This window comes from Cornus florida, unplaced genomic scaffold, assembly GCF_030987335.1.
Source record: "Cornus florida cultivar Cherokee Brave unplaced genomic scaffold, ASM3098733v1 CherokeeBrave_3.0.0_Hap2_Chr04, whole genome shotgun sequence".
Lineage (NCBI taxonomy): Eukaryota > Viridiplantae > Streptophyta > Magnoliopsida > Cornales > Cornaceae > Cornus > Cornus florida.
The window spans coordinates 1,355,152-1,367,416 of NW_026775574.1; the positions used below are offsets into that span (position 1 = coordinate 1,355,152).

Consider the following 12,265-nt stretch of genomic DNA (forward strand, 5'->3'; position numbering starts at 1 on the left):
AATCGCTACACGGATACACTTGCAACATTGGCTTATAAACTCATAATCATAGATGATATGACCTAACTTCATATCATTAAACGCATTGGTCCTTCCATAATCATCGAACTTTTCCCAACTAGGACCTCTTAAGCAATGACTGGCAGGCCCCAATTATTACTTAACTAAGGCATATGACTGGGTCGATTCCCACCACTCAATTGACAGCATTCCAACTCTTGCAAGGGTTTCTATACTTTCGCTTACCATGTGGAGCATTGGCTAGGTGTCTTGGCCCCTAAGAAGCCAAAGCAATTCTCAAAGCCACCCATAAATAGCACTGTGCTACCCCTCTAGCGCTACATCGACGATTCCAGCGCCAGGGTTACTACTGCCCAACATGGCAGTGCAGGCCAATGTCCTCCAAGGCACCTGTTTGCGGTGTCAAGCAATATTGGATGAAACTAAGGCTTGTGTTCTTAATGTCGCACACTGGTGTCACCTATTTATCAAGTTCCTATCGTAGGGCGCTCTACTAGAGAACAAGTATGCTGTAGCAAAGGTAAAAGAAAATCTGCACGGTTTGAGCTTCGGGAAGGCGAGCTTTTTTGCCGCGCCCTCAATGACACATACTTGCAATGTTTGGCTCCGAGTAAGGCCATAGAGGCACTCAACACGGCTCACCAACCAAAGCACTAAGACATGCACAAGCTTTTTGCACACTTGTTGCACAAAGGATTTTACTGGCACACAATGGCACGCGATGCCCAGTCTTACGTGTAGAGGTGCCGGCCTTAGCAACACCATCATCATCAAATACATACTCCAGCTACACCTCTTTATCCCATTGAGGCTCCTTGGCCATTTCACACCTAGGGTCTCAATCTCATAAGACCGAACCATCCCCCAGTGCGAGGTCACATGTGGATCCTTGTGGCATGAAATGGATCGAGGCTATCCCTCTTAAACATGTAATCGGCGGTACCGTTACTGCTTTCATTCAAGAGCACAGCATCTGTCATTTCAGAATTCCCCATTACCTCCTCACTGACAATGGTACTCCTTTTGTAAACCACAAAGTCCGACGATTGCTCGTACAATACAATGTCTAGCATAAACGTTCATCTCCCTACTACCCACAGGGTAATGGCTAGGCCGATGCTTCAAATAAAAATATCCTCTGAATCTTAAGTCGTACTCTTGAAGAAAGCCCCACCACATGGGTTGATCAGTTACCCCTCGCGCTTTGGGCCTATCATACTTCTACCAAGTGCTCCACCGGCTAGGCCCCATTTTCCCTTGTCTATTGAACCGAGATCCTTCTGCTAGTCGATATCGTTATCCCCGCTGCGCAGCTCGCCTCGCGAAATGGGACTCACCTGTCTCGAGATAGTGAGTTGGAGGTTCTCGACGAAAGGTGTGAAACAGTTTTACAGCATCTTCAGTAATATCAGTGCCACATTGCGCAGGTATATAACAGATATGTCCAGCCTCGACAATTCAGGCCCGGCGACCTCGTCCTTCAGGCAGCCATGCATAACATGCGCGGCCTTTCAGGTCCAAAGTTTCACCCAATTTGGAAGACCCTTACATTGTAAAGACAACTACGACATTGGTTATTGCACTCTTGTGGGCTCTGATCACAGCCCAATTAACAATGTCTGGCTCAAACCCTATTTTTGCTAAGTGTTTCTTTTGTAAAGTAATTAATTTGCAAAAAAATCCCTTTTTGACCCATACACGACCCTACCCCTTTCACAACAGTAATCAATCAAAACACACAAGGAGTCCGAAATCGCACAAGCTGTTTTCTCATTCATTTGTTTTGAAATTACATTCAGCAAATAACCGCCTGATACATACAACAAAACACACAGAACCTATTCTATGTACGAGGATAGCAGTGAGTAATCATCATCTAGCTCCTGCGAATGTGCCACTATCACTGCTAAGCTCTCTCGCTCCTGCGCGATCTCTTATTTCATTTGCTCAATGCGAATTCTTGCTTCCAGAAGGCGCGGTGCGAGTAGTCTCTACCTAAGGCATTTCTTAGCCATAAATAACCTTTTTCGCAACCACAAAATAGGAACCTCGAGCCTTTGCACATCTTCCAGCAGGAGTGTGACCTCCCTTATAAGATCTTCCTTTGTTGAGCCTTGTTCAATTTCCACAAATATTTCTAAAATCTTCCCAAAGCATAGATACATCGATTGTCGCACAAGAGCATGGCACGATGATAAGAACTACAATACCTTAAGATGATAGGGTAGGGCTATCTCTAATAAATTTACATAGGCGCGTGGGATTGGCATACCCATCCACTCGATAACTGAGCTAACCGTCTCTCACTCTGTACCAGTTTCCTCCTGCGTTCCTGGGCCTGCCTAACAACTTGTTCTTCCTTCAAGCCCCCCCTCCCCCTACAGAGGTGAGCCTGTTGAAGTTTGCTCAGTAATTAGGGGTGTGACCTGCCTCACTTGCTTCTCCCTTGTATCTACCATATCAACATTTGTTTCCAACTCTAGAGGGTCCTGTGCAACTTACAGCTCTGCTAGGGGCGCAGGTTCCCCCTTCCCTCTTATGCTACTTCCTCATTTTCCAGCACATCTTCCATCACTTGTGTTTTTGGGGGGGTGAGCTGCCTTCTCTCATTGAACGTTCTATCCCCCCCGAGGAAACTCGTTCCGTTACCTTTACAGGTGGCGAGGAACCTCGTACTTCAAAGGCGAGGCCTGGGTTACCTCTATGGTTTCATTATGACCCGGCATTTCTCTAGAAGACATCTCCACATCTTCGCCCCTAGGCGATTCAATAGTTTGCTTGCCCATGTGGTCTAACACTTCGATCTCTGGGGACTTAAAGAGGTATCTTTTGAATAGTAACAAGAGGCAAAACATCTAAATTTCATAGTAAATCGAAACATAATACATTGAATTCACCAATTATATAAATCATAAATATTTCAGATATGTCAGGAACATATATCATTATAATCCAGATAGGAATTTGCTATGCCAGGGCATATAAATCCCAACAGCTCCCACTTGCCCTCATAGCCAATTCAAATTGCACCTAACTCCAATGTTATCCAGATGATGATCAAAATTATTTATCAATGACACCTTTGATAATGGATCAACAAAGTTGTGTTCCAATGCAATGTTCTAACTACAAGTGCATTTTCTTGCCGGACAATATCATGTAGAACATGATACTTCCTCTAAGTATATCTTGTTCCTCTATGGAACCTTGGGTCATTGGTTTGGACTACTTCTGCACTATTGTCACAACATAGCTCAATAGGCAGGCTAGTATACTCCACAACCTCTAAATCAGTGAGATCAAACTAATAGGCTTCCTTTGCCGCCTTTAAGGCTGCAATATATTCCACCTACAGGTTTGAGTCAGCAGTTGAAATCTGCTTAACAATCTACCAACTGATCTCCCTTCCATTAAGTGAACATACACTAAGTCATGAACCTCATAGTATCTACTTCTGATTGAAAATCAGAACTAGCATACCTGACTAGGACCATATCATCGCATCCATAAATGAATATGATATCATTGGTTCTCCTTAGGTACTTAATGATATTTTTCACAATAAACCAGTTGTCCAGTCCAGTATTGGACTGATCTCTACTGACTATCCCTACTATGTAGCGGATGTCCTGTTTGGTATAGACCATGGCATATATGAGACTCTCATATGCCGAAACATATTGTTCCAGTCTCATTTGCTCAATCTCCTTTGATAGTCTTGAAAAACTACTTACTAGAGAGAGCCATCCATATCAATAAAGCAAGAACTCATTCTTTGAGTTATGCATACCAAACCTGGTCAAAACTTTATCAATGTAGGATTATTAAGATAAGCCTATTTTCCTTTTAACCTGATCTTGCAAAAGCTTGATCCTAGGAATCTAGCTTACATCCTGAAAATCCTTCATTTAAAAGTAATTGAACAACTACCTATTTATTGATGACAAAACTTCCACATCATTCTAAATGAGTAGGATGTCATCAATATATATAGAATTAGAAAAATAATGACATTCCCTTGTACACTCATGATTTATTCACTAAGAAATCTTCTGGTATCTTTTTGTAGATTAACTTGCCTTCCATAGGAATCACCCTACTAGAAAGTTCTACAAGATCCCAGAATTTATTAGAATACATAGATTCCAACTCTGATTTCATAGTAACTCACCAAAACGATCTGTATCCACATCGGTTCACGCTTCCGTGTAGCTTACTGGGTCCAACTCATGTTTAACAGGGATGTCCATAATGGTCTCACCTAAAAACATGATTCTGTCGAATTGGATGATAATCCTCCCACTACATCAATGTACCGATGCAAGAATCTGTGTAGTAGATGATGCTAACGCATCAATAGGGAATTCATATATTATTCTCAATCTCTATAATAAGTGTGTTCACATGTGGTACATCTGGTACTCATACCAAATTCTCTAACATTATGCTACTAGGTATGTGATTCATAATATGATTCTCCTATAGATAAACAGTGAGTGAAAACAATCAACTTTTATCTTTGAGATCATAAAATAATCCATCCTAGTGACATTTAGAGTAGCTATCAAATCTAGCATGCCTATGATCTGCTTCCAACTTACTTGTCCATATCAAGCGCACATGTGCAAGACTACCCCATATGTGCATATGATTCAAACTAATATTTAGTAAAAAAAACACAGCTCAACGATATCCTTGAGACAGACTAAGATGGAATGCAGTTCATAATACGCATCGATGTCATTAACGCTAAACTCTTAAATGAAAGAGATAATGTAGCATAGCTGATCATAGATCTAACCATGTTAAGTGGAATTCTGTTATTCCTATTTGACACCTAAATACATTTAGCGTCAATTGCGGAAAACTGGTACATAATACCCTCATTGACCATATAGTCTTTGCACTATCCCAAGAAATATTCATATCCTCGATCAGATCGAAGTGTCTTGATACGTTTACCTAATATGTGTTCCACATCAGTCTTAACCTTCTCTAGAAAATACCAAGAGTTTAAGACTTGTGTTGCATCAGATAAACTTATCCAAAACGTGAGTAATCTTGCTTGGATGTTCATAAGACCACACGTGTCAGTGTGTACCCTCCAATTGTCCTTTATGTCTATTTCATCTGGCTGATTAAGCCCTAAGAGTTATCTATCCTTCAAAACAGGGTTCACAAGTTTGGTTTAGGCTCCCCTGCCTCACTAGGTAATTAACCTTCTTTGACCAATCTTTGAATCTTATTTTGATTGATAACAACCCAAAAATAGACATTAAAAATACAATGAGTCAAGAATAACAATTTTTCTCTTAACATTCAATCTAGAAGATGCAACATTAGTTTCTACATCCTGCAAATCTTAAGAGTTTGTGATTATAGTATATTAACCATCTTTCAATGCACCAGAAGCAATCGCATATCTATTCAATTTTATAAAACCAGTTTTACAAAATAACAACACAGTTTTTATAAACCAAAAGTGAAATAAGAATGAGATTGCGTTTCACTTCTGTGCATAAAGATAGTTCTCTAATACTAATATCCTCATACTCTCTAATTTCAGATGTAATACTCCCACTGACTTAACTACAACATTGGCATCAGGTCAAAAGATAAATATATATCCATATCATCAAGGCTTCTAGATTCCTGAAATCCTTACAATAAATTACAAACATGTTTAGTGGCTCCAGAATCTATCCATCATGAATTAATAGACACAACCACATAACATGGCTCAATGATTAAATATATATTTTCCTATGCCACGTCATTGCTTAAACAGTTCGTCCTTTAGTGTTTTAGTTAGCGACAAAAGAAACAGTTTTCTTCGCCCTCAACATACACTGCCTTATTCCCTTTAACCTTTTTGAATACCCATGTTTTGTTCTAGTCTAGTCCTATTATCATCCTTCTTCTGTACTTTGCCCTTCCACTTGGGCCTAGAAGAAGATGGTATGGACTAGGTTAGATTGATAGGAACGCCCATACTCTTGATTATCCCTTCATCTGTTACCAATTCTATAAGAATATCAGCGAGTGTGAACTCAAACTGATTCCTTATTTAGTTCACTCTAAAAGAGTCGAACGAGTTTGGTAACAAGGCAATAATCATGTCAACTTGAAACTTACCACCCAAGTCAGCTCTATTGATCTCCAGCTAATTTTTAAATAATAAACAATCATTTTTCAAAATTCGATTTCATACTGGAGTTTCTTAGGCTATCTTGATGGTGTTCAAGTCTGACATAGTACGCAGGCATACGCCCTATCTAATCTCACCAAAACATCATATTGACATTTAACATGATGCTTAAAGAAAATAAAATAATGTAAATGTTAGCTTTGGAGTGTATTCGAGATAAACTCTAGAATATTGCACCAAGTCATCTCATTTGCCTTATTTCACTTATTCAAAGCATTAATGTTCTCTTGGGTATCTTAAAGTAAAAGGATTAGGTTTAGGAGTAGTAAATACGTTTGTACCCTTACGTTGTGAATAAAATATCTAAATTCCTTTCCCAGTCAATATTAATGAGGTCCAGTTACATTGAATATGTAAGCAAGTAGATAAACTGGATTAGACATAATTAAATTGAATATAAATGCATTCATACAATATGCAAGGTGAACTGTCATGCATATTTAAAATTAAAATGAGCTTGTTAACCACATAATACAATAAATCTCCATCGAACAAGAGATCATTATCATTATTGGTGAACAATCTCTTTTAATTAATGCGGGTCCCTCAACTCTGTAGCATAATAAATCAACCAATCAATATGTCAATAACTTATCCTGTTGGAGAAGTTCATTATTACTATTATTGAGATTCATTTGCTATTAGGCGAGCACTTCCATTAAAATAATAATATGTGGGTCCCTTAACCACTGCATGAAAAATCGAATAACCAATACGCCAATAATTTATTCGGTTGGCGAAGTTCATTATTACTATTGGCAGGCAAATCCCATCATTTCCATATCTCTTAAGACAATGCCTTGTCTATCTATATGAAATGATTTCCGATTATGTTTAGCCTTTTTAAAATCACCTAGTATAGACCACTCCGTTGGGGAGCTAACACTATTGATTTTAGATTGAGTGTATAACGTTATTAATGCTCTAATGAAAAATAAAATATTAAATATCTTGTCATTATAATCTAGACTCTTTAAATCATGCGTAGGGCCTTATTTTTAAAGATCTAATTACAATGAACATTTAATATTATTATTTTTATGAGATAACCATTCTTGTAATATTAAGACTCTTCAAATCATGCGTGAGGCCTTATTTTTGAAGATCTAATTACAATGGTATTAATAACGAAGGCCATGGGGCAATGTATAAAAATCCCCGCTCCCACTCAATTTTTTAATCATTCATAATTAGGGTTTTCATTTTATTCATTTACATGATATAATGCATGCAAAACGTCTTGATTTTAATCCAATTAAATTTAGAAAATATTTGGACTTTAAACGATTCACTAATATTTAATTTGAAGCACACTTAAAAAAAAATAATTTACAAAAAATAATTTTGCGTTTCCCAATAAGTGCCCTCAAATTAACTAGTAATCAGATCCAATTAATTTTCATAACTTAATTAATATAAATCAAGTCATTTAATTAAATATCATGGATCCAATGCATGAATAATAATAATAAACAATTAATTATTCCATACATCAGTTAAATAAATAAATAACAGACAGAAGTAATTTAAATGGCCAATGGATTCAGCTTTTAACATTTATCTGCTCTAAGTAATGCGCGAGGGTCTATCATTAGCCGCGTCACATGGGATTATTTCCCATCAATCCCTCTTGATCTCCGGCCAAAACCTTGCCGCCGACAACTCTCCGGTCGCCGGAAAATCGCCGAAAAATTCCAGAAATTAAATAAAAATTCCAGAAATTAAATTAGGCCTTAAAAAATTCCAGAAAATTCCTGAAGCCTAATTTAACCCTCTTGGACCTTCTTGAAGCTTCATAGCATCCTTGAACGAAGATTACATGGCTTTAAAAATATTTACAATTTGAAATACAATGGAAAAAATTAAATTACATCATTGAACTTTCAAACGGCTAAATCAAAGCCTTAATTACATTCATCCAAAGATAAAATTACATTAATTTAACCTATAAGCTTCATCCATGGCCCAACCATACATCATCATTCATTCACAATTATTCATACATCATCATGTATCAATATATATCAACATATTAAATCATACATCAACATACATCAATAAAAATATATATGAATATAATTTTGGATTCATGAATGATGATTTTCATAAAATCATGATCTCTAGTAATGAATCAAACCATACTCTGATACCACTGTTGGGAAACGTGCTAGTTTTAAAAACTTTTTGAGGGATTTAAATTTATAGATCTTGATTCATTACATAGAGACAAGTTTTATGCAAAAATAAAACATGATGTGTCATTCAATTAAAAGATTGAATACTTACATTAAGGTTTGAGTAAACCTTAGATCTCTCCTCTAAAGTGAATGTTCTCACTTATTGTAGATCCCTTAGCAAGATGCATTCTTCTTGGATCTCCTTCTTCTTGATAATTGTTTTGCCTTTAGGAATCACTCATATGCCTCCATGAATGACCTTGGAAAACTAGGCTTGTGGGAACCTCCATTAGATGAGAACATAAACCCTAATTTTCTAGAGAGAGAAAATAAATTCTTTTTCCCTTCTCATTAAAAATCACCCCCTAAAATATACATAAACCATGTATATTTATAGGCAACATAAAAATAAAGAAAAGGAAACAACAAATCCTTCTCCATCTCTAATTCATATGTCTCAAATCTAATATGATTCCAATATCAAGTTGGGCTATGAGTGAGAATCCATTGGGCCTATTATTTTATTGGCTACAATGAATTAATAATTGGTCCGGTCCATGGACCCAATTCAATTAATTCATAAATTAATTTCTACTCCACTAAAAGAAATTAATTGAACTCCAATGAAATAATAAATAACCTCTAAGTCAATATTGCACTTTGACCCCTCTATGCATAATTAGTTATCGGATAAATAAAGCCATCAATCCGACTACTTAATTAATATATATATTTTGGTACCTCTGATTATTTCTGGCTCGATCACAATAAAACATTTGTTTGACAAAAATAATAATTTAAATAAATAAATATATAATAAATCATTTTGTCTAAAAACACACGAAGGCCTTCGAATTTACTTTGTGATCAACCATAATCAATACAAAATAAATACAAGTAGCAATGATGCAAATATTGAAAATATAACCCTCTAACTATTAATTACATAACTACCCAAAGTGTCGGTCTAAGGATCCCGAAGAATCCGCCGAACAAATCAAAGTAATTATTAATTAATAAAAGAGTCTATACTTTTCTCATATTTAAGAGTCAAATGCCATGACGGTGATAGGGAGTAATTGCATACGACGGCTCTCGCAATATATCTCAACCTAACGCGGATCCAGTTCAAGTCTTAATTAATTATGAGTCCATCCATAATTACCGACTATGAACAATTTATAATTACTATTTATATATCATGCATTGATTGCCATCACATACATATATATAAATATTTCTTGTAATTACATGGACACTATCAATTTCATAATAAATCGAAACATAATACATTGAATTCACCAATTATATAAATCATAAATATTTCAGATATGTCAGGAACATATATCATTATAATCCAGATAGGAATTTGCTATGCCAGGGCATATAAATCCCAACACCTGCGCTCAGTGTTCTCTATTCCTGCTTGGTGTTCTCTATTCCCGCCGTTCGCTCATTCATTTGAAATCTTCTCTTTCTTTGGGGTGTGCACTATTCCATGTGTTTGGTCCTATTCTTTTGTTCTAAGCGCTTCCTCATGTCTTTCTTCTTTCCACTTCCTCTGTTGAACCTGGGTAGGCATCTTCTTTTGAATCTGCATCTCTGTCGCTATATCAAAAATAAATCTATTTATATATATATATATATAGGTATGTTCAAAAATTAATCTGTTTATATATATAAAAAAAATATAGGTATGTTGGGAGAAATTTGCAAATTACTTTGAGGTGGAACTGAAGGAAGTGAAGCTGAGGGAAGGTTACTATGTGATGGACCCTGTAAAAGCTGTGGAATTGGTGGATGAAAACACCATCTGTGTTGCTGCTATCTTGGGTTCAACCCTCAACGGAGAATTTGAAGATGTCAAGCTTTTGAATGATCTTTTGGTAGAAAAGAACAAGCAAACTGGGTAATTCGTTAATTAAGCTATATATGTACATTATGTATATATATATATATATATATATATATATATATTTGCATAGAATTGTCTAATCCATGTTTGCGACTTAATTTGACATTGACAGATGGGATACACCAATCCATGTTGATGCAGCCAGTGGTGGATTCATTGCTCCATTTATTTATCCAGAGCTTGAATGGGATTTCCGTCTTCCACTAGTGAAGAGTATTAATGTGAGCGGTCACAAGTATGGGCTTGTATATGCTGGTATTGGTTGGGTTATTTGGAGGACCAAAGAGGACTTGCCAGAAGAACTTATCTTCAAGATTAACTACCTCGGAGCTGAACAACCCACCTTCACCCTCAATTTCTCTAAAGGTTCTAGTCAAGTTATTGCTCAATATTACCAATTAATCCGCTTGGGTTTTGAGGTGAGATCCTAATTAATGATATATGGATGTGTATTGCTTACTCATGATTCATGAACTCAAGACAAAAATTAATGACTTGTTTTTTTATTTAATGATTAGGGTTACCAAAATGTGATGGAGAACTGTCGTGATAATGCAATAGTCCTAAAAAAAGGATTGGAGGAGACCGGGCGCTTCAACATTGTTTCAAAGGACATGGGGGTTCCTTTGGTGGCTTTCTCTCTCAAGGACAACAGCCGTCACGATGAGTTTGAGGTTTCACACATGCTGCGTAGGTTCGGTTGGATAGTGCCGGCCTACACCATGCCTGCGGATGCACAACATATCACAGTCCTCCGTGTTGTGGTAAGGGAAGACTTCTCGCACACCCTGGCAGAGCGCCTTGTCATTGACATCACTAAGGTCCTCCATGAGCTAGATTCCATGCCTGCAAGACTAATAACTTGTGCCAAGGTTTCTGTCCCCGACACTACTACTGCTACTCCTCAATTGAAAGTGAAAAGTAATGGCATCCTCAAGAAGAAGAAGATTGTGGTGGATAGGAAAACCAAGGTTATTTGCTAGAAGATACAAAAACAAATACTCATAAATGTTGTTGTTATGACACTATTGGACATGTGATAACACTTTTTTAATTATTTTTATTGTGGAAGAATTTAAGCATACTGTTATTTCTACTTTTTTTTTTTTTTTTTTCAATAAATAAAAGAGAATCTATTCATCTAATTGATGAAAGGAACATTCTTCTTCTTGATCATGAGAACATTTTTTTTGGGGTTGAAATTAAGTCCATTCGTGTTGCAGGGAATCATGGGCTGAGTCTTGACTTTTGTTTTTCGATTCACACAATTGAAAATCGATCAGAATTGCCTGTCAAATTAAGCTCTTTCGTGTCTTGTTTGTTCCTCCTACTTGATCTCCCACCAACATTACCCGAAAAGGGGTTGAGAGACTGTCTCTTCTGTAAACTCCCCAGCCCAGCCGGTGCCAATAAAGACCTTGGCCGTGGTCAAAAAGCAAAGCCGTGCTGACGAACAGGGCATCTCGGACTGAGTAGTCCCGTCCGGTAGCGACAACCGTCTTTTTGATTGGTACCGCAGTGGCCCTTTGGTTGGGTATTGGCGAAACATTACCTAACTTTAGGTCTTTTTTAAATTGATTCAATTGTGAAATAAAATATCACGAAAGATTTCAACAACCCGATCTCTAAGCTAGGGTAGATAAGAGACCTTCCCTATCTGTTGAAGAAAGCCGCTCGGTAAATATCATTAGATAGGAGGGCACTCGGGAGCTAGCACAACCTTAGAGAATAGGGGAGGAACGAGGGTACTTGATGAGATAGACCAGAGATAAGAAAAGAGAGAGCGAAGACAGCTTAGACCGGAGCGTCTTGAAGCAGCTTGACACTTTCTATTGAGTCTTAAACAAGGTCTCTAGATCTCTGACTTCTTGGCTACATTTTAACAACAAAGCGGAACTAAAAAAGAGAGACTCCTGGAATTAGACACCGATTGTAAAGGGGGGT

The 12,265-nt window shown here is 37.1% G+C and overlaps 1 protein-coding gene across 1 annotated transcript; it reads left to right on the plus strand.

The window, feature by feature from the left end:
• The first annotated feature begins 1,347 nt into the window (after window positions 1-1,347).
• LOC132304589 (glutamate decarboxylase 4-like) lies at window positions 1,348-11,693 on the plus strand. Its single transcript, XM_059802344.1, has 4 exons — window positions 1,348-1,536; window positions 10,101-10,315; window positions 10,434-10,740; window positions 10,840-11,693. The coding sequence occupies exons 1-4, from the start codon at window positions 1,348-1,350 to the stop codon at window positions 11,302-11,304; spliced, it is 1,176 nt and encodes a 391-aa protein (XP_059658327.1). The 3' UTR covers window positions 11,305-11,693.
• Window positions 11,694-12,265: the final 572 nt, after the last annotated feature.